We start from the raw sequence: 23,194 nt of genomic DNA, 5'->3' as shown, positions 1-23,194 counted from the left end.
GGTTGGGCACATAGCCTGGAAAGCTGGCTGGCGAGTCCCTGCCCCTTGGGGCTGGCAGAGCTGAGGACCATGCCTGGGACACAGAAGACTTTGAGAGGGTGTCACAGCCCCATGGCACAGAACAGGAGACTCGGGATAGGGACACGACCTTGCCTAGGAACCAGAGCTTCCAGGCTGTCAAGGCTTTTGACAGCACTGGGGATGAGCAGGTGGGGAGGGGCTCATAGCTGGAGGAGGGGATTCTTGCCTTTTTTCTTCCTCCCTTCTTCTCTCCTTCCTTTCTCTTTTTTCCGTGTATTTTACAGAACAAAACTTTGATTGCACTAAATCATAACAGCCAGGCACGTTGAGGGTCTCAGGCAGGGAAGGCGAAGATTACTAAGGAGAGGGAAAAACAATTTATGGCCCCCAGTCCTGGTTTGTCCCACAGCCCTTGTTCCAGGACACTCCAGCTTTGGGCCTTGGAGACCTTGCCCGTGCAGGGGCACCCAGAAGCGAGTTTGCAGAGTTCCGCGTGCGCCTGACCCCGTGCTCAGCAGCTGCCGGTGGCCTGCACGCCGTGGACATCACACTGCAACCCTCCCCCCACTGTCCTGCGCCTTTCGGGCCGGGGACCTGGCGTCGGGAGGGGGCGCCCGGGTTGGGAGCAGCTGCGCTCGCCGCTCTGCAGCGCCTGGACCCGGAGGCGCTCCGGTGTTGGTGCCATGGACTCGCAGTCCAGCTCCGGCGTCGGTGTCATGGACTCGCAGTCCAGCTCCGGCGTCGGTGTCATGGACTCGCAGTCCAGCTCCGGCGTCGGTGTCATGGACTCGCAGTCCAGCTGCGTCGTGGTGACCGGTAAGACTGAATTTCACTGCCTTCCGGTTGGCCTGATCCTGGTTGTAAACAGCCCCCAAGAGACAAAGCGCCACCACTTGGGGCGCTGAGATTTCCTGATAGCAGCGAACTTGCTGCTGGGTCCTATTAAAAACCAGGCAGGGACAGAGGCTTCCCGGCCTCTGTGGCTCATGCACCGCAGATAACTTGCGTGGCACGCATGGAGGTGCCCACTGGGGCTTAGGCACCGACCTTGTCTGTCCTTCAGCCCCTCGGGGAGGAAGCTGAGGCAGGCACCGGCTGACCCTGAGGCTGGGACCCGGTAGGCATACGTTTGGAGGCACATTCCATAGCAAAGAGGGACCTGCATGCTTGGAGAGGACAGGACACACCCCAGGCTGTCCTAGATCCCCTAGCATGACCAACTCCCAAGGCCCCATCCCTAGAATGACAGCTTTCCCTACAGTGGGAGCTCTGAAAGATTCCCTCCTCCGCTCCCTGGGCTGCCTCTGAACCCCAGGGGCTCAGCTTGGAAGAAAGGAGGGCTGCTCCGGGTCCCACCAACACATTCAAAGTCACTCCAGCTACAAACGCCTCACACAGCAGTGTCACGGTTGGTCCCTGCGGACTTACTTGATCCTTCTTCATAAATCTCTTTGTTTATTTTTAGTTAGATACTGAGCTCTTTATTTATTTATTTATTTAGCTCTTTACTTATTTATTTTCGTTAGGTACATTATAAGCCTGCCTGCCTTTTTTCTTTTCTTTTCTTTCTTTCTTTCTTTCTTTCTTTCTTTCTTCCTTTCTTTCTCTTCTTTCCTTCCTTCCTTCCTTCTTTTCTTTTTCCCAGTATTGGGGATTGAATCCAGGGCCTTTGCACTGAGCTATGTCCCCAGCCTGTTCCCCTTTTTTAATTTTTATCTTGAGTCAAAGTCTCACTGCATTGCTCAGGCTGAGCTCACACTTGCAATCCTGCTGCCTCAGCCTCCCACACGTGGGATCACAGGCCTGCGCCACCACACCCAGCTCCATTAGAGGTTTCTTGAGTTGTGCTGAGTGAAGAAGCAGGGAAGCCACATGGAGAGGATTCCTTCCTGGTAAAACTCATCTGTCTAAGTAGAAATTGTTGATCTTTAACATTTTCAGGCTGTAAATTCAGTCTTGTCAACCTTCGGAAGAGAAGAAAAATCCCGTGAATCCTTTTGCGCTCCCTGGCTCTCCTGTATGTTATTTTGGCATCAGGGACTGAGTGGCTCACAGGACACTGGAATTCCTAAGGAAACCGAGCTCTTCGTCGATGTCAGGAATAGCTGCGGTCCTCAGAGAGCCCTGGCCCCTCTTGAGTCCCCCTGACCCTTGCCACTGTCTTTCCAGCCTGCAGTTTGCTGGCCGACTCAAGTGGTGTGAGGAGTACCTACCTGATGCTCAGCCGCAGTTTGCAAATGCCCACTGGGTCTCAGAGCACAGCCTCGTTCATTGGAAGGTTCTGAGCTGCCAGGGGCAATCTCTTTACTTAACCGGATTTGCTTCAGGTGCTAATCTCACCAAGACATTGACAGGGACACGGATGTGGGAGAGCCAGGGCCTGACACGCTGCCTCAAGATGGAGGTGTGGTGAGCGACACCAACAATCACAGTGAGAGGCTCAGCACGCCTGCATCCTCCAAAGAGCCACCCTGCTTCCAGAGATTTCTTAAGCAGCCTTTGCCAAGTCCCACTGTGGGTCAGTGAGCACAGGTCCTTAGCTGTACCCCAGATAAAGCTATGTAATAGATTGCTGCCTGTGTCTGCAGACCACTCTGAGACCAGTGCCCCAGTCTGTCAAAGGCCCATCTTACAGTGGCTGGCCTCCTTCATGGGTAGTTTAAAAAGTTTTTATTTTAAAATAATTACAGATTCAAAAGAATCTGCAATGAAGTGTATACGGAGAGATCCTCTGTACCCTTTCCTAACCCCTCCTGACGTTCACATCTTCAGTGTTGAAGCCAGGATATTGACCCTGGTGTAAGTCACTGTGTGTGTGCATGGGGACACGTGTGTGTATGTGCAGAGACGTGTGCATACAGCTCTCCACAATTCCATCACACAGGTAGCTTCCTGCGACCACGGTCACAATCAACACACACAACGTTACCCTCGCCACAAGCTCCCCGCTGCCACCATTTATAGCATCACTGGCTCCCCTTTCCCAGCGGTAACATCTGACAAGCATTAATCTGTTCTTTGCCTCTGTAATTATCGTATTTTATAAATATTACATAATGGGAATCAGTCCTTTGGAGATTGGCTTTTCTTTACTCCACATAACTTTTGGAGGTTCATCCAAGTTCTTGTTTGTTATCAAGAGTCCATTCTTTAAAATATTTACTAGCTTTCTAGAGATAGAATTCACTGTTATGCAGTTCACTCGCTTCAAGTGTGTGTACTTCGGTAGCTTTTTGTATCTTCAGAGGTAAGCGTTCATTGTCACCATCAATTATAGAACAGACTCAGCACCCCAAAAAGAGATCCTGGTCCCCTTAGCTGTCAAGGCCAATGTCGCTCAGCACACACACAGCCCTCTGCAGCCCCCAGCTTACTTCCTGTCTCTGTGGCTTTGTCTGTGCTGGACATTTTATACAAATGCAATCATACAAAATGAGGTCTCTTGGGACTGGCTTCTTTCACGTACCATGTGTTCATATTTTTTCCATGTTGTAACTTGTATTAAGAATTCATTTCCTTTTTAGTGCCAGAATATTGCACTGTGTGGATTATATCACATTTCGTTTTCCACTCATCAGTTACTGGACATGTGGGTGCTTCCCATTCTCTTTCTTTCTTCTTGCTGTTGAGTAGTATTCCGTGGCATGGATGAGCAATAGCTTGTTTAACTGTTATGCCACTGAAGAATATTAGGGGAGGTGCCAGCCTTGGAACTACTGCAAAGAAAACTTCTGTGAACATTCCTATCTAAATTTCTATGTGAAAACCAGTATTCATTTTTCTGAGATAACTAGTCTAGGTGTGCAAATACTAGTTAGTCCACTTTCCAAAGTGACAGGACCATTTTACACTCCCAACAGCAATATGTGCATGACCTAGCTGCTCCTTGTCCTCACCAGCATTTGATGTGATGAGTATTTCTGGTTTAGCCACCCTGATAGCTGTGCAGTGATGCCTCAGGGTGGTTTTCAATTGCATTTCCTTAATGGCTAATGCTGTTGAATATCTTTTCATGTGTTAATGTGCTAATATCTTCTTTGATGAAAAGCTTATGTCTTTTACCCATTTTCTAATTAGATTTTTTTTTTTGTCTTTTTTCCTCTTTTTTTATCGGTACCAGGGATCGAACTCACGACTGCCTGCTTGCAAGGCAGGCGCTTATGGCACTGAGCTAAACCCCAGCCCCTAATTAGATTGTTTTAAAATTGACCTTTGACCATTCTGTATACAATACATTCTGCATAGAATGCCTTATTGAGATAGGTGGTTTCTATTTTCTCTTGTTCTGTAGCTTATCTTTTTATCTTTTCAATACAGTTGTTTGCAGAAGAATGCTTAATATTTTTATTCTTTTTCCTTTTTGGTACTGGGGATTAAACCCAAGGCCATGTGGATGCTTCACCATTCAGCTACACTTTGGCACCCAAAGTTTTAAATTGTGATGGGGTCCAATTTGTCAGTTTGTTTTTTATACATAGTAACTTTTGTCTCAAATCTAAGAATGCTGCTTAGCCTCAGCTTCCAAAATCCTATAGTTTTAATGCTAGCATACAAACCCATGATCCTTTTTTAATTCACTTTGTATAAGCTGTGACTTGAGTTGAGAGGTCATGTTTTTTTGTCCTGGCACCCAATTGCCCCTGTGCCATTTTTCACCAAAGCTGTCCTTCCTCTATGGAATTACTTTTGCACTGCTATTGATAAGCAGTTGGGTACATTCTTGTGGGTCTGTCTCTGCTTCTCTACGGAGCCTGCATTTCAGTCAGATATTGCACACACACATTCCTAACCCTCCCAGTGATGGGACCTCCTTTCTGCAAAGGCTCACAGCAGGACTCTGAGATGTCCCCAGAATGGCAGGGCTGCAGGAGTACCCAGATCCTGAAATGGCCTGAGCAGCAGTCAGAGGTTCTTGCAGTGGTGCATCCTGACTGGAGCAAACCAGGGTGCCTTTGGTTTCAGGTTTCGGGCCCTTCCGGCAGCACCTGGTGAATTCCAGCTGGGAAGCAGTGAAGGTAAACTCTGTACCTGCTCCCTTCTGTCCCCCTCCCACACAAGCTGGTTCCTTCTGGGATTGCTGAGAAATCCTAGCTTGTAGGACCCTTGGTAACCAGCGCCACACAGAAAGGAATACAAACACTTCCGCAGGCCCCTGGGGGAATGGCTTGTCCCCAGTCCTTGGGCTGTGTCTTACCTTCCTGCTGATGCTCCTCCTGCTTTTGTGATACAACGAGAAGGTGAAAGGGACCCTCCTGTGGAGGGTGCACCAAGGCCACAAGGCCTTATCCGGACCTGGGCTTTATTACCCACACTCCTGGTTGTGGGGCATTGGCTTCCTCACTCAGGAGGGGGGAAAACAGTTCTGGAGCTGGGAGACTGATCTGAGGCTACAAAGAGCTAAGTATGCAAGGCAGCTTTGTTGAAACGTTGTGCCTGGCCCGGGACCAGCACTGAAGGAATAGCTATCAGTACAAACAGCGCATTTTTAGTAAGGAAGTCACTGACTCAGGGACAGGCCGTGAGGGGCGCTGGGACTCCCCTCTGCAGGGCGACCTGCCTTTTCTCTTTAGCGTGATCATCCCCATGTGGGTGTCACTTAGAGGCTCCTGCTACTGACAGCTCTTTATTCTCACTTAACCTTCAATTTCATGCTTCTGTTGGATCAAGCAAAAGGTGGGGTCTCTACTCTATTCCCAGTTTCCTAGCCAAGCCGAAAATGTAACAAAACCACTAAGTCATGCCCTTGTAGCAACTGTGGCATTGATTTTCTAGCCTGTCAGCACAGATGCAGTCAGGAGACTGTTGATTCTAGAGTTGGATTTTAAGCCTTTAAAAAAAAAAAAAAAACTCAAGAGATCCCCCTGGACGCACTGTTAAGCCTTTGCTGTACCCAACACACCAGAAAAACCAGCCCAGGGCCTTCATGAGCCCCTGGGAGTCTGCAGTCAGTTCCTCAGTAAACAAGATCTCTTTGCCAAATCCCCAGTGGTCCTGAATCCTTAATTTCTTTGTAATCATGATAATGGAAAAGCAGGCTGCTTGGATTCCCCGCCTCATGCTCCTCACCCAGTGCTCCCAAGCCTTTGTTTCCTCATTTGTCAAATGAGAAGGTCAAGGTGACTTGGGAAGTTAAGATGTGCGAAGTCCTCAGAACAGGGTGGGCATTGCCAGCACTCCGAAATATTCTGTCACCAGAAAGCTGTTGCGTTGGTCCAGGTCCTAGGCTGTAGGCAAATGAAATGCGACTGGCTAACGCACACAGGAGTGGTGGAGAGGATTCCTTGGGAGGTCAAGGCTCACTCGTAGGGTTGGGGAGACAGAGCTGAAACAGTCAGGCTGGGGGCTTCCATTTGGTGCGTGGAGATGCCAAGTCAGATGCTCTCAGGAACCCTTTCTCCGCAGGCCAGCCAAAGAGCACAGCACTTCTGTAAGTTGCTGGGTTAGCAGAAGGTAAAGGACTCTGAAGAGAGCACACACACACACACACACACACACACACACACACACACACACGGCAAGTGGAGGCAAATTCCACAACCAGCACTGTGAACAGCAACAGGTTTGGCAATGAATCCCAGACCTTCCTTAACACTGCACTGAAGCCTTGAAAGGGGACCCTGGGTCTCAAGCACCCCAGTGGCTGCGGATGTTCTTGTAGTTTCTCTTGATTTAAGACCTCAGACTTCCTACAAAGGAAAGTGAACAAAATGCCATTTTTCAACTGAACATCACCAAATATGCGAGGAAACACGCTTCCGTGAGTAAAGATCAGCAGAAGCAGACTTAAAGCCTCAAGGACTTCAGTCACTAGAATCAGAAAATAGCAAAATTAAAAGTAAAGTATTTGAAGATAAATCACAAAAGCAGTCAGAGGCAGTCAGCATCAGGTAAACTGAAAATGGGAATGATAGAATTTAGAGCCATTACAGATGCAAGTGCTGTATAGAAAAACTCAGCAGACAGTTAATTTAGGCTTACATGCCAGGTTTGTCTATTTACTAAAACCAAATCAAAGGAAGCCATATATTTGGATGAAAAGGAAGAAGGTTTATTCAGAGCTAGCAGTGAGGAGGAGGAACCCATTTGCCTCCAACCACCATCTCCTTGTGCATGGGCGGGTAAGGAACAGTAAGGAACAGAGCGGGGAGGGGAGCACAGGGGATGATGCAGTTCCGTTGCCCTGACGTCCAGAGGCTCACATCTGTACATCCTGTCACTTTTTTGAGACTGATGGAAGGAGGTTGGTTATTGCTGGGGGTGGATTTTGGAGAAACTGTTCATCTCTTCAAGGAGAAATCTAACTTTTAAAATTCTATTTCAAGGTTACAAGATGATTTAATTAAAGAGGGTTTAGAATTAGGTTAAGTGAAAGATGCCAATCACAAAAGACCAAGTATTGCATGATTCTTCTTATATGTATCCACATTAAACAAATCAGTTAAGACAAAAGAAGATTCATGGTTACTTAGGGTGACTGGGGGCCAGGGGATATTGTGATGATGGCTACAGAACTCTGAATACACTAAAAATTATTGTAGACTTTAAATGGTATGTGAGTTACATCTTAATAGGAAAAGAAAAAAATGTTTATCTAAATGCATGTGGAAGTTTGGACACTGATAAAGAGAAAATTGGTGAACCAGAAGATATATCTGAAGATAATATTCAAGGGGCAGTATAAAGAAATGAACAACAATGTGAGGAGATTACGAGATATGGATAATCTGTGAAACATTCTAACATATGTTTATTTGAAGTTCCAGAAGGAGAGAACAATGAGAATGAAAGAAAAATAATGTTCAGCGGGTAAAGATTGGCAATATTCCAGAATTTATGAAAGACATGAATCTACAGAGATAAGCGAGGACAAATGAAATCCACAGCTAGACACACCCTCGTAACACTACAGAATATCAGAGACAAGCAGACTTCTAAGAACTGAGAAGAGACAAATCACCTGTAAGAATGGGCAGACCAATGAGACTCACATATCTCAAAACCAACAATAAAATCCAGAAAATCACAGAATAGTATTTCAGTGTTGAAAACATAATTGCCAACCAGAACTTGTATAACCAACAAATTTAAAATGTTTTTTTTTTGTTCATAAATGAAAAATGAATGTTGAAAAGAAAGGAAAATGAAGCAAAGTAATATAAATGCTAAAAGTTTGCAGTGAAAACAGTCATTTCCTACAAACTCCCAGAAGGCTCTTTACCAGCAGTATGTGCCAGTGTATTGAACATTAAGCTGCCTATAGTGGACACCCTTCCCTCTTCCAGCCCACACTGTATGTAGTAACACAGGTCATATGTCATTATTATTCACTGTGACCTCTAACTTCTAGATACTCAAATATTGGAGTCAGTACCACCCTCAGATTCATTCAAAAGGAATTACACCGTCAACTTTAACTGTATTGAAGCTCAAACCAAAGTGCACACTTTTTAAGTAACTAAACTCCTTTGTACGGTGGTGCCCCCTTATAATCTGCTTGAAGTATGTTCCATGTTGCGTGTAGCAACATGCCAATCATAAACTTGAACTTAACTGGGCATAGTGGGGCACACCCATATTCCCAGCACTTTGTTAGGTTGAGGCAGGCAAATCATGAGTTCAAATGCAGCCTGGAAAACTTAACAACCCAGTGAGACCCTATCTCAGAGTAAAAAAATTAAAAAGTGACTGAGGATATAGCTCAGTATGAATGAAGGTGCTGGGTTCACTTCCCAGTACCACAGAAAGTTTAATTTACAAATTAAGCACAGTAAGAGGTTAACAATAACTCATGATAAAATAGAAAAATTATATAATGTCATAGCATAATAAAAGTTATTTAAGACACAAACTGCCTGGTTCTGGAATTTTCCATTAGTATTTTTCAGACTGTGGTTGACCTTGGTTAACCTGAAGGGCAGATGGAGGCAGGGGACTGTATGTCCTCTGTACTTGTTCCCAGCACTCCCCATGTTTCACTGATTTAAAGAACTACTTTAAAAACTCTTTTGGCATCTTGACTTAGATGAACATCACAGTTGACTGCATCTTACTGTCCATCATTGTTGAGCAGTGCTTGACTTTCCTAGTGGGTCTGATTGGCACTGAGTGCCTGGTGATTAGATCTGAGGCATACAGGGCATCCTTTCTGGGTTCCAAACTCAGTGGCATGGGAGACACTCCAACCTGCTCCTCTGCTTCATCAGGCCAGAGTCTGGGCTTGATCTGGGCTGGATTAAATGCGATGAAAACACATACACAGTGGAGTGCAAGAGAATACTATGCACAGAAGAAGGACCCAGGAAATAAACTCAAGGAGACAGTATGTGCACAGGAATGACCCAGGAAATAAATCATGCAGGGGACTCAGGACCACGGGTTTGAATCTAGATCCAAAGGAGAGTTCTTAGCTCATCTTCATTCTGACCAAGGAAACAGATAAGAAAGAGAAAGAAAGGCCACAGTGTATGCGCCTTTTCTCATTATCCTGAAAAATATCAGCATCACACTAGGGTGCTGTGCCTGAAATCCCATCCCTCCTTGTCCTGCAACTCCAAACAGGTTTGAGAGGCCGTTCATGAAGTTCCCAGCCTTTATGTCTCTGGGCACATGTGAGTCCCTGGATGCTTTGTGAGGTCACACCTCTCTGGGGAGCTCTGGCCTCTCGCAGCTTTTGGTTCTACTCCAGGCTCACATGCTGCACCTTCTCTCTGGCTGGAAGCTATGCATTTGGGCAGCCAGTGTTCTATCAGCGTCCTTCCGGGACCCCCACCTGTGCCCACGCATGAGGCTCTTCTTGTCTTTTCTGTCTTGGTAGAACTCAAGAATATTTTCAGATACCTTAACCCTATCTGAATGATGGGTGACAGCCTGTGCTCTGATTTCCTGTGAACACAGTCCTTCAGACAGCATTTTTTAGTCAGGATAAGATATTGTGAGGGAAGATGAAGTTGAAACCCATAATTTTTAAAACTGTAGTAAAGATTCATGCCATTGTTTTGCCATTTTAACTGTTTTCAAATGTGCAATTCACTGGCATTAAGCAACATTCACAGTGTTGTGCAGCTATCATCCTGTTCAGTTCTAGAACTTTCCATGTGAATAATGCCACAGTGAACAGGGACATGCAGCTATCTCTTTGAGAGCGTACCTTCATCCCCTTGGGTAGACACTCACAGTGAGTTGCTGGAGCCTATGGTTATTCTGTGTTTCATTGCTGGAGAAACTGCCATGCTGTTTCTTAGAGTGGGGACATCATTTTACACTCCGACCCATGGTGTGTAAGGATTACAGTTTTTCCTGTCCTCATCAACACTCACTGATTTCTGGTTTTCCATCGTGGCCACCCTAGTTGGTGTGAGTTTCTATGGAGAGTCTGTAAAAATAAGAAACGGGTTACCCTTGATAAGCATTCCACACCTGGACTGCTTTGGGCTGCACCTCGCTTTGCTTTTGTCCCCAGATCCCCAGGCAGCATGGCTTCCTGAGGGAGGAGCGACCCTTCACTTGGAGGAAGGCACACCGTGGTGACAGAAGGGCTCTCCCTCTTCGATTCACTTTTAATGCTTCAGGAAGGATCTCAGTCTCGTTAATGGGTTTCAAGATTACATTATTCAGTCCTAATTGAAGCAATCCCAAATTATGTTCAAGGAGTATTCAAAGAAGTGGTCTGCAAAACCTCACAGAGAACTGCTGAGCATGGCCCTCCCCACCCCCACAGGAGCTCTTTGTGGGTCACACTTTGATGTAAGCACAATGACAGCTGATCAGAAGTTGGTCCAAAACAGGAAGAAATTAAGAAAATCATCTAAAATATAAATTTACATCCACTTAATACCAAAGGCATCCCCTGGAAGACATCAAGACACCAGCTAACAACGCGAGCATGTTGACACTTTTATACAGTGGAGCACATGATTAAAAAAAATATTTGGAGACAACCACCAAGGGGGAGAGGATTGGGAGTTATATGTTGTTGTTTGTCTTCCTGGGTTTTTCCAGGAAGACTGGCCCGCTTGTTTGGAAGAATGGTTTAAAGGGCTGGGGCAAGCGTCCCCTATGGAGTGCAGAACCTGAAACTGGACAGTGGAACTGGACATTGCTAACAAAGAGTGCTAATATTTAGCCAGTATCCAAAGATTTCCCAAAGCACTGGGTGGCTAGCCTTTACTTGCAGTGACTGAGTCCTGCACTCCTCCTCTTTTTAGTGTGTCCTCTCTGGGCTTCGGTTTCCTCATCTGTAGAATGGAGAGACCACCAGTACCTCCTCAGGAGAGTCATGGGTAGTGCTGTGCGCAGGCCAGTACACATCACAGGCCCTCCAGGCAAAGCTAGGACGACTACTGGATTATTATTTTTTTTTTTGTCTTTTTCATTTTTATCGGTACCGAGGATCGAACTCACAACTGCGTGCTTGCAAGCAGGTGCTTATGCCGCTGAGCTAAATCCCCAGCCCCTAACTACTGGATTCTTTCCAGAAAAAGAAAAATGGCACACAAGTGTCTACTGTAAAACTCTTAATGAGTATGAAAAGAGGCATCAGCCCTAATTCTTCCCTCAAGGACTGACTATTGCCATCAATGACTATTTAGATTTCCATCAAGGGATGCAAGGAACTGTGAGCTCCTGATTTTTCCCACCTCCCGCTGTGCAGCGAGACCCTCATCCAGAGCCCAGCACCAAGACAGCGCGGAGAGGATGCCTCGGTCACATACGGTGACCAACGAGAAAAGTGACAGAAAAATGAATGGGAGGAAGGAAAGAAAGGAGGGAGGAGTGGAGGAAGGGAGATAAGAGAGAGAGAAGGAGGAAAGCATACAATGAAAGGATTGCATGGAACAAAGGAGAGAGAAGGGGAGAGGGAGAAGGAAATAAAGAAGAAAGAAAAAGAAAAGAGAAAAGAGGAAGAAAGAAAGAAAAAAGAAAAGAAAGAAAGAGGGAGAAAGGGACGCCTGCATGTCCCTCGGGCCTCCCCCTCTTGCCCCACGGGAAGCCCTTTTGCTGGGTGACTTCTGCTAACCCTCCCTGCCCTGAGGTCCCTCCCACTCTGTGTGGCCCTCACCGCATGGCCTTGCTTAGTCTTCATAGCGGCTTCACGAGGGAGGTCCTATCCATACCACACTTCGCAGGTAGGACAGCTGAAGCTCAAGGCGTCCCAGGAGTCTGCACAAACTCCCCAGTATCAGGGAGAAGCAGCCAGGTGGGGCCCTTTGTCCCTGCCCGTCTGGCCCCAGATGGTTGGCTTCTCAGGCTCTGCAGCCCAGGCAGGGACTCCTGCTCCTGCTTCTGCTCCAAGTGTGAGAAGCACCAAGCCCTAAGCAGAGCAGCGTTTAGGCCTGGGGACGCTCTTCCAAGCCTATGCGAGGCAACCCCTTCCCACATCCCAGCGTTGCCTTTGGTGAGGCAAGAATCCAGTCTGGAAAAAACAGCAACTGTTTCTCAACACCAGCTGGTGCAGCCTCAGTGGGTTTGAACAAATTCGGAGAGCAACTGGTGTCTTCCTTTCTTCTGTCCCTCTAGGAAGTGGCCATGTGTTCCTGGCTACCAGATTTTGAACAATACAGAAGCTGGAAAACTGTGGGGGGAAAGGCAGGAAGCAGGGCTCCCTGCCTCTCCAGGACTTTTGCAACTGATGGGGTGCAGGCTGTTTGGAGGCACTATGAGCTGGGCACTGACACTGAGGGCCCTGCTGGGCTTGGTCATGCCTCTGGCAAGCGCAGTGTGCTGGGTTCATTCTGGGTGGTGGGCTTGTGCCAGGCACACCCTTCCTCTTTTTAGCACAGAAGACTGCATCTCTGGCTGAGAAAGTGCCAGTTCAGAAAGCACAAGCCCTGGCTCCCTCCATTTCTGCACAGAAGTCACATCCCCTTCGCAGCAGAAATAGCTGTGGCAGCCAGTGGCCCACAGGCTGCTCACGCAGAATGTTCCTCCTGCTTCTGCTGGGCCCACACTCATCACGCTCTAATAAATGTCACTGTCAACAAATCCATCTTGCACAACTTTCTCAAGTTAATGTGAGTTTGTTATAATCACCCGTCTTTCCCATAAAGGTGCAACTGCATGCCTTCTAAAATTCCTGAAGTACTTGTGAATCTGCTCATCTCAAATTCATGAAAGCCCCTCTAAGTTTCACTTATTCCCATTGCACAGGTGGGAAAATTAAGGAAGAGCGGAGATCAATGACAGGACTAACAGCCCAGTGCAGGTGGTAGGTTGAGGCCTCAAACTTGGTCTTGCTGAGCCCAAGCCCTGTGTGCCTTTGCCTGCAGTAGCACAGTTGGGCTCTGACTGTACAATGTGCCCCTTCTGCTTGGCCTTACCTAATCAGGCTCAGAAGGACCACCTGCCTTGGCTTAGGTTTATAAAATGTGTCCTAGAATACAATGCCAGTGTAAAGGGACATAGCGGGGTGGTTTGAGAAGAGGCAGACAGACATTTCACGAGTAGGACTTTTCGAGGGAGACAGTGCCTAGAGATTCTTTCTGTGATATCGAAGTGGCATGGAGTGGAGGAAAGTTCCTTAATCTCCCTTTAGGGAAGAACAGATTCCGAGGTGACTGTGTTTGGTTCCAGGGCATCACTGCAGCCTTTGCTCAGAGCCAGGCCAAAGACCCCTGGAGTTTGCCACCAAGTAGGAGAAACTAGTTCTTCACAGGGAGGTGGGGTCTGAGAAGCAAAGCTAAGATCGGCCAGGGCCTCCTCACCTGGGAAGAGGGGTGTTAGGGTTTGAAAACTGGTGGTCATCTTAACGCCAGCTGGATTACATCAGCATGCATTGAGAGAAGATGCTCCACCTGAGGAGAGTTGCCAGGATAAATAGGTGGAGAAGAAGAGAGGTGGGGAGAGCGATTGAGGTGTTAAGGAGACATTGTGGGTTCTCCTATGAGTTGCTGTCTGAGCTGTTGCTTCTCCTGGAGAAGCTTTGGTCTTCACCTTGAGCATTGCTTCCTGGCTCAGGAGGGGAAGACATGTGCTGCCTGGTCTCCAGGATGAACTTGTCACACTGCTTCCTGGCAGGAACCTGACTGTGCTTGTTGTTGGAGGAGCTCAGGGCCTCCATGTTGCTAAGGACAGCTGTGGTGCCTTTCAGGACAGCCCTGCTCTTTGTTGTGAGTGTGACTTCTCGGCTCCAGTGTAGAACCCTCATCCCACTAGCACAGCTCCTTCATCCTGCTGGCATAGACTTTCTGGCTTCCACCGCTGACCCTTGGGTCTTCCCGGCACAAATCCGTAAAAGAGACTGGCGTGAGTCCTTCTTGTGGGCTCTGGACTTCCAGTTGGACTGGTGGAGGCATTGTCCTGAGCTCTGGGTTTTTATCTGGACTCATGTGGGACATTGCCGTGGGGTTTAGACTCTTGACTATATAATCTATGTTGGTGTTGCGGATAGATTCCCTGCATTTTCCTGTGTTAACTTCTGGTGACCATTATAAAAATACTATAAACTCCATGCCCTGATCTGAATTGTTCTCTGTGTACAACCCCTGACTACAACAAGGGGCTACAGTGAACCCCAGCAGCATGGCTTCCAGTCCCCATTCCCTGAACTGTGCAAGATCCTCAGATCCTGACTTCCTGTGGTGCTCAGGAGAGGAGGCCATGATGGCACAGCAGGACTGGAAGCTTGGCATGCCTACAACACCCTTGGTCTGTTGGGCTCCCTCTGCATGGCTCTCCAGTCCTTTGTCCTGTGTGACCTCCAGTCCCTCTGACCTTCGTATCTCCCCCCATCAGTCAGGCAAATGATTTCCAACTCAAGTCAAATGGCGATGCTCATCTTGGTGTTTAGGAAGAGAACAGAGCATGAACCAGTTGAGGGAGTTGAGCAGGTGTCTGAAGAACAGAGCAGTGTCCCTCAGGAAGGCAGAGCTGACCAGGAACAGAGCTGAGATGCCCAGAAAGGGCCCAGAGAACTGCTCATCCCTGGATACAACAGCTCAGGAGCCCCACATCTGTGTAGGTCACTGCCAAAGCCTAGGGCAGGTCCAGATCTCCTGTCTGGGGTCTGTGAGTAAGCCCTTCTTAGCTACCCTCCATCCAAGGAGGCACAGTCCCGGAGGTTCTGCCTCACCAGCAGTGTAAGAGAAGACAATAAAAGTCACTAAACAAAACCATCTTGGTATGTTGGGCCTTTTGGGGGAAGTTTTACATCCCTGGTGGAACTTTTACCAAGAATGAAATGCACACTTCTACAATGTCATTCTCTTGGCTGTCTTCCAAAAGGCCTGCAGTTTCTGCTGCCCCTCGGGGTATTTTGTCTCCACAGCCCTTGATTCCTCTCACTGTTCTCCCTTCTCTCTGTGGGCCTCATCTAAATCATGCATTTTTCTGCCTCTGATGTACTGATGTCTCCACAGAAGTCTCTCTGTGAGCTCAAGATACGTGTGGTCAAGGAACCAGCTGTGGGTACTTCAAACTTAGAAGGTCCTAAATCAACCCCTTGATTCCCCTAGCTCACTGTCTTCTGTGCACAGTGTTCCCATGACTCCCTCTTGCCCTCAGGATAAATCCAAGCCCAGCTAAGCATTCCATCTGGCTTCCCTAGTTTTAGTTCCGTTCTTCCTTCCCTCTTACACCATGGGTGGTGGTGGTACATTAGTCCTCAAAATACCTAGTGATGCGATAGATGCTTCCTGCTTGATTAAAGTCCAGGGTACTGGGTATTTTGTCTTGTGACACACAGAACAAGTGGACAAATCCTTCAGACCTTCCAAGAGCATCATGTCACATCAAATTTCCCAAAGGCCTCCAGTTCTTGTGGTCCCATCTGCCTTTGCAGCTTCCTCTGTCCTGAGCTTCTCCACCTGGCTCACCCATCTGTCCATGTAACTTACCTCTGGCACATGACTGAATCAGCTGTGGTCTGTTAGGGCATCCACTTGACATGGGAAGCTGTGTGTGTGTGTGGGGGGGGGGGTAATTTCCCTCATCAGGCAAGAACCACAGGCCTCTTGTTGGCTTCTTTACACTGGGAGAGGAGAGACAGGGTACAGGGTCCTGGGTCCAGGGCCACAAAAGACCTGAGGCTAAAGCCCAAAGATTGGAGTTTCAACTTTGCCACTTATGTAATATTGTCTTTCTGCAGGAACTCTTCAAGCTGGGCCTGGGGCCTGACATGCAGGTGGAGCTGCGAACTCTCCAGCTGCCTGTAGATTACAGGGAAGTGAAGCAGAAGATCGTCAGAATCTGGAAAGATTTTCAGCCACAAGTAAGTGATGGCCAGTGGGGCAGTGGGGCCTGGAAACTGATGATATGGTAGTGCTCAGAGCCTGAGAACATCCACAACCCTGGCTCCAGGGCTGATGGCTGAAATGTACCTCACCCTCATCTCCCACCACTGCAAAGTTGCAGCTAAGTTTTTGGGTCTGTCTGGAACAGTCTAACCTGAAATGTAGGATATATCTTAAAAGAAAAATCTAGAAGGAAAAGGGAAATATTCCCAGGTAACACTGAAAGATAGCTTCCACCTATGGAAGAGGCCCTGCACTATGTCACATATATGCCTAGTGGGACTGGTTGATTGAAATGAGGCAAAAACCTCTTGAACTAAGAGAGTTGTTGGGAGGGGGTGCACCCAGATAGGCCTCTACTTCAAAACACCCAGCCTGTTACGGTTTGTGTCCAGATGTCTCCCCAAAACCTTATGCAGTCATGGGGGTGGGCTTCTAGAATTTGTGATTGATTCTTGGTCCAATGCTGGGATTATGCATAGGAGTACTACATATGCCGTAGGGTGGGTAGTCTGCATACAATCTAAGGGATGAAAAAAAGTTTGCTCTCTCCCCCTTTTTGCTCTTGTTGCTTTTAGTATCTTCTGTTGCCATGAATGGTTGCCCTCTGCCTTGCCACCCTTCCTTGGAGCCAGCTGATTATGGACTGAAACCCCCACAAACTGTGAACTAAAGGAACCTTTCCTTCCTTAATTTTGAAGGTCAGGTATTGTTTTAGCAATGAGAAGAGTAACAAAGGCAGAATTTAGCACCAGGAGTGGGGTGTTTTATGTGACTCTACCTGACCATATGGTTCAAGAGCCTTTTGGAATGGCTTGTGGAAGAGTTTGGAAAGGTTTGGAGATGTCATCTGAAAGAGTGACATCTGGAAAAGAACTCGAATGCCTTAGACTGTTCTGTATGGGAAACTCTGGTCAGATCCCAGAAGAAATCCTGTTCCCTAAGACCAGCCTTGGGAGGTTTCTGCTGGGAAAAGGACTGTATTGGCTATTGGACTTCAGACAATGTGTTTTATGGCTTTACAGAAAGTTTCTCTGCATTTTACTTGTGTCCAGAGACTTTTTATGAGACTGAGATTAAGGGTGGCAGGGTAATTAATCTGGCAGAAGAAATTTCAAGACAGTTGAATGTTGATGTGATAGCATGGCTACTGTTGGGGGATTTTAGCCAGATCTATCTTGAGAATCAAGAGCAAATAGCCCAACAGAATTATTAGAAACACTGTGAGTTTGGCCAGAAAGGAAACCTCGGTAAAGCTGTGGACTGCACAGATAAGACCTAAGAAACAACAAGAGAATAGAAAAGATGAACTGAGGACATCACAAGAAGCAGCAATACTCCACACGTTTTATATTCCAAATTGCAAAAGTGAAGAAGACTTTTCTCTGAGAAGAAAGCTGAGGAGCATCTTATTTCAGAATGACGGTGGCCTAGCAAATTCATTCCTCAGAATTGGGTTCAGAGTGCTCAACAAACTGGGCAGTTGATTCCTGCATCCAAGAGAGAGAAAAAGCCTGGCTACTGCTCCAGCTGGCATCAGACCTTGGCATCATTCACATGGTACTGGTTTTAGGCACATACAGAATCCAAGAGTCATGGAGTTAAGAAGGCTTTTGCCTCAATTTCAGAAGGCCTGGGAGGCAGATAATGTACCCTGTGAGGGCAGTGTGTGAAGCTGTGAGAGTGAAGCCAAAGGTGCAGTGGAGACCTTAAAAGTTATGGAAAGCCAGGAACATGGTTCATCTGAGGAAAGCTGCAAGGAGGGAGCAAAGTAGGCCCAAGAGAGAAGTCATGGGATACTGTTTTGTTCAATTTTATTATAACTGATGATATAGGCAATTCTATTAGAGATAGCGGGAGGCATTATGGTAACCATTGTTGATCACCTTGTATTATGCTTTTACATTATCTATTATGTCCAGCCTTTTGATTTGATTGACTCTGTTCTGTTATGTTACATTTGGTTCTACTCCCTTCCAAAAAAGTAATAAGAACTGTGGGAGCAACAAAACCCAAAATGGGTAATTGTCATTGTACAAAAGAGAGGAAAAGAAAGTGCTCTAAACGATATAACTGCATGTATATATAAGTGTATAAGATAGATAATGATATCACTGAGTTTTGTTGGATCATTGAACAGAACTGTTTGCAGTCTCACTGCTGGAATGTCCACTTTACAAGCTTTAATTTTGTGACTTGAACAATTATTTCTAAGATGACAATATGTAATCCATTAACTAGTGATTTCCTACTGTTTATTTCTTTCTGTAAATCTGTATAACTTGTACCCTTTCTCTGCTTTTTTTTTTCTTTTTCTCCTTAAATAAAATTAAAAAAAAAAAAAAAGAAGTCATGGGAACTACAACCACTGGAACTGGCAGAGGGTGGAGCCACCCAAACCCTTTGGAGGCTATGACTTGCCACAGGTTGTGTTGGATGCTGCACACAGTATGACAGGACTTCATGCTTGCCCTGTGGAATTTTGGACTTGCTCTAGTCCCATTCCTTTGTAACTTTTGGAAAAGAAATGTTTATCTTGTACCATTAAACACTGGGGGCATTTGACTTTCTTTCCATTTGTACAGGGACTCACAGCTAAGAGTTTGCCTTATAGCTAGGAAGAGACTAGGGACTTGGATTGTTCAGCAGTGTTGAAACTGATAGCACTTTGGCGACTCTTAAGAGACAGAATAAATGGCTTTTGTATAAAGGGATATACATGACTCTTTGGGGGGTCCCAGGAGAGTAATGTTATGGTTTGTATTTGAATGTCCCTTCAAAGCCTCATGCAGTCATTTGGGACAGGCTTTTCTGAAGTCACTGAATCTGGAGTTTGTGATTGGCTCATTGTCTAGTGCTGGAGTTGGAGGCATGAGTGGTACACCCGCTCTAGGGCGGGCAGCCTGCATTACAATATAAGGAAGGGAAAGAGGCTTGCTTTTCCCCTTTTTTGCTTCTGTTGCTTTTGGTATTTTCCTGCTGCCATGAACTGTTTGCCCTTCTACCATGCTACTTTGTCTTGGAACCAGCTGGGTATGGACTTAAACCTTCACAAATTGTGAGCTACATAAACCTTTCACCCTAAAAGCTTAGGGTATGAGGTATTTTGTCTTAACAAAAAGGAAAAAGCAAGCAAGACACAGCCTATGTTATCTTCACATACTTGCTGCATTAAAAGTGGGTACAAATACTGGTTCCTAGGCCACATAATAAGATTAATAAAGCATGTACCACCAAGACATTAAGACTGTGTTATAAATGTTTAAATAACATATTCAGCAGCTATTTTTGAAAAAGAAAAATATAGTCAACTGAAATACATCCTATCGAAATTTTATTTGACTGCTACTAACTTCCTTTATTAAAGTTTCATTAAAAAGACACATGACTTTAGAGAAACACTGTGGTAGTCTTAAATACAAACTTGTGCATTCTTCTCCCCTTACTCCCACAAAAGAGAATACACTACCTTGTAAAAACACTTTGAAATATAGGGGCTGGGGATTTAGCTCAGCGGGATAAGTGCCTGCCTTGCAAGCAGGCAGTTGTGAGTTCCATCCCTGGTACCGATAAAAAGGAACAGGACAAAAAAAAAAACCTTTGAAATATAAATGCAATAAGGTTCTTATCTAATTGGAAGAGCCTAGTTTTTCATTCCAACCATATTAATTAAGGGACACAGATGGGGAATCCTTGGATTTCATGGTAGATAGGGAATTGAGATGCTTTCGCAGGGCTTGACATTTTTCATACTTGATGAGCTGGTTTCCTATGATTTCTCTGCTATTGCCTTTGTTTACACAGCTTGCTGTGCATGTGGGTGTAGACACTTCGGCCAAGGCTATTTTTCTAGAACAGTGTGGCAAGAACTGTGGCTACCGAGATGGTGACATCCGAGGCTTCAGGCCAGAGGGAGGTGTGTGCCTTCCAGGTGGCCCAGAAGTGATTGTGTCAAAGATCAGCATGAAGATGATCTGCAAATGCATTGCCATTGAAGATGTTGAGGTGACCTTTTCTGGAGATGCAGGCAGGTAGGCTTTACAGGTACAGGGGCACTAACCAAGTGGGGGAGAGGAAGTGCCCTTCAAATTCCTTCTCTCCCCTGGGAAAACCATCCCACACCATTCAGCTCGCTGCTTGGCCAGGAGCCACCTGCCAAATCACCCTTGTTTGCTGAACAGTTCCCACCAGGGCCTGGCCTAGGTCTCTTTTTGGGACTCCTCTCTTCCTAACATTGGATTTGGGCCATTGTTATAGAGATGTTACAGAAGAGATGGGAATTTTGAGAGCCAGGAACATTTTGTGGATGTTTTGCCAATTTTTGGTTTTGCTGTTGTGAGTTAATCATGTGGCTTGGTCTCGGATGAATATCCATATACCTATGCTTCTCCCAACTCTGTGTGCCCTGGAGGCGTGTTCTTCTCTCCAAGGGATGAACGAACAAATGACTTGATGAAAACATGAATAAGGGAGAGATTTACTGGGGTAAAGGTAATCTGATTAATTAGTTGAAAGCCTGGTCCTTTTCTGTCTTGGCTACTTGCTGGTCATAAAACCATGAGACCAAGAGTCAGACTTTGTCCATGTCCCCATGCTCTTTCTGAGCCAGCAGGACCTAGCCTCAGTCTCTCTGAGTGGTGGTCCTCTCTCCTCAGGCTTTGTAGGTGGTACATGCCCATGCGTGCTTGTGGTTCGCAGAGGGCTGAGGTGGTCTGAGAAATAATGTGGTGTTCCATGGGATGCAGGTACGTCTGCGATTACACCTACTACCTGTCGCTGCATCATGGAAATGGACATGCGGCACTCATCCACGTCCCTCCGCTCTCACACTGGTTCCCAGCCAGCCTGCTGGGAAAAGCCTTGCAAGCCATCATCCGGGAAATGCTGGGAGCAAGTGGGAAAGTTCAAGCTCAAAGCCAAGGCTGCAGAGAACCGAACAGCCCTGCTTCTACCTAAAGGGAGACGGTTGGGGAATATCTCCTTTACAGAAAAACAAATGTTCAGTCCTCTGTGTAGCGTTCAATTATGCCTTGAGAGGCTTTTAAAAATTCCTTGTAAAACAGTTTACACAGAGAGAAAAAATTCTAAATTAGCCCAACAAAGTCACAGAGTTATTTTATTGTCCTAAGAAAGAACTCTCTAAAAGGCAGATGTTTCACAAGGGATTAACTAGCTTCAGTTATGGTTTTCATAACAATAAAATGAAATCCTAGTAATTTTTTTCTTCTAAAACACTGTGTGCAGTGGGGCTGTGAGATCCAGCCCTGGCTTGAGGGCCACAAGCCATGGAAGTGCAGGTGCGGCCACTCCTCTAGCTCTGGTGTTTGGTTTTTTCTCTGTCTTTCCCACTACTCATTTTAACAATTTTGAAGTGTGTGGTTGAGTAGCATTCACCACATCGACACTGTGTGACCATCACCACCATTCATCTCTAGGGCTTTTTCACCATCCCAAACCAAAACTCTACTCAGTGTATGTGATGGTTTATGTCTGTGTCTCCCAAGTCTCATGAGTTTGCATTGTGCACTTGTGATTGGTTCATTGTCTAGTGCTTGGATTGATGGTGTCAGTGCTCCACCCACAAAGGGGTGGAGCCAGGATGTGATGTAATGGCAGGAAGAAGGTGTGTCTCTCTCTTTGCTGGTTCCCACTTGCTGTTTGCGGCCGCCATGAACTGCGGCCCAGCCATGCCTTGGAGCCAACTGAGTGTGGACTGAAACCTCCAAAAACTGTAAGAAATAAACCTTTCCTTTCCCAACTTTGGCCTTCAGGTATTTTGTCTCAGTTTGTGAAAGTTTGTGAAAAAGTAACTAAGACAGTGTATAAGAACTACCTATTCTCTTTTCAACTTTAGAAACCACTGTGACACCCTCCATCTTGATGAACTCAATTAGTTATTTTTAAAAAGTGTTTGTCTCTTTGTGTTTTCTCTCACTTACTATAACATCCTCAAGTGTCCTCAGTATTGTAACAGAGGATGATTCCATTGTTTTTAAAGCCTAAACAACACACCATGATATGCACCTATTATGCTTGGCTTTCCCATTCACTTATTGATAGACACTTGGATGGTTTCCACCTTTTGGCTGTGTCTAATAAGACTGCTAAGAACATTGGTCACCAAACATGTGTGCAGGCCCCTGATTTTAGCTATTTTATGTATAGACCCAGAGTAAAGTGCTGGGGCAAATGAGGATTCTGTGTTTGATGTTTTGTGGAAGTGCCATACTGGTTTTCAGTGACTACAATCTTTTATATTCTCACCAGGAGTTACTAAGGCAAGCTTTAGAGCTGGACTTAACTTCTCTCCATAATAAACATTATCCTTAACTCTTAAAATCAACTCCTTTGTTTTGATTTTATGACACTGAACTAGGTCTTGTGCCAAGCTGCTCACAGCAAAGTTCTGCTCACCCATTGTCTATCAGGGGTACAATTTTCATTCAGAACCCCATTGGGAACACTTTTATTTTTAGTGTTAGTGTGGAATTAGCTAAGGTTTAGTGCATTTTCTGTTATATTGGTCTGCTTGTGATGACTATTTTTTACTTGATTATACTAGAAAAAACTAGTCTCCTCATGCCTGGATTCATGTACTGTAGGAAAAGGCAGCTGCAAGCTAATAACAAAGGCAATGGACAAGCATCTTGCTACTAGCCTAGCAGATTTGTGTATGCAGAACAGATTTTACACTGCTCCCCTTGTAAATACACCTGGATTATTTGACATATAGCGAATCTAAGTCAAAGCCCAGAAGTGGCGTAAGATGGTGCTGGGTCTAGTGGCATAGTGGTTAATGTGGAAATATTTCTGTACCCTAGGCCAAGTAGCAGCCACTTAGAACTCTCAATTCCTTTATTCTTTCTCCTGTTTCAGGACACTGGCAAGCCAGGGATCTCTAGGACATGGTATTATTACAAATTGCTCCATGCCATGCATACATAGTG

General features: G+C 46.0%; 1 protein-coding gene across 1 annotated transcript; it reads left to right on the top strand.

Moving 5' to 3' along the window:
- The first annotated feature begins 527 nt into the window (after nucleotides 1-527).
- Nucleotides 528-21,382, top strand: Pgpep1l (pyroglutamyl-peptidase I like). Its single transcript, XM_063249958.1, has 4 exons — nucleotides 528-837; nucleotides 16,103-16,225; nucleotides 16,826-20,278; nucleotides 20,993-21,382. Exons 3-4 carry the CDS (start codon nucleotides 20,004-20,006, stop codon nucleotides 21,201-21,203), a joined length of 486 nt encoding a protein of 161 aa, XP_063106028.1. The 5' UTR covers nucleotides 528-837; nucleotides 16,103-16,225; nucleotides 16,826-20,003; the 3' UTR covers nucleotides 21,204-21,382.
- The last annotated feature ends 1,812 nt before the right edge of the window (nucleotides 21,383-23,194 follow it).

This window comes from Cavia porcellus, unplaced genomic scaffold, assembly GCF_034190915.1.
Source record: "Cavia porcellus strain 051 isolate PalLab524CR breed Dunkin Hartley unplaced genomic scaffold, mCavPor4.1 scaffold_6, whole genome shotgun sequence".
Taxonomy (NCBI): domain Eukaryota; kingdom Metazoa; phylum Chordata; class Mammalia; order Rodentia; family Caviidae; genus Cavia; species Cavia porcellus.
The sequence above is the reverse complement of the archived record's forward strand: the minus strand, read 5'-3'. Positions and strand labels throughout refer to the sequence as shown.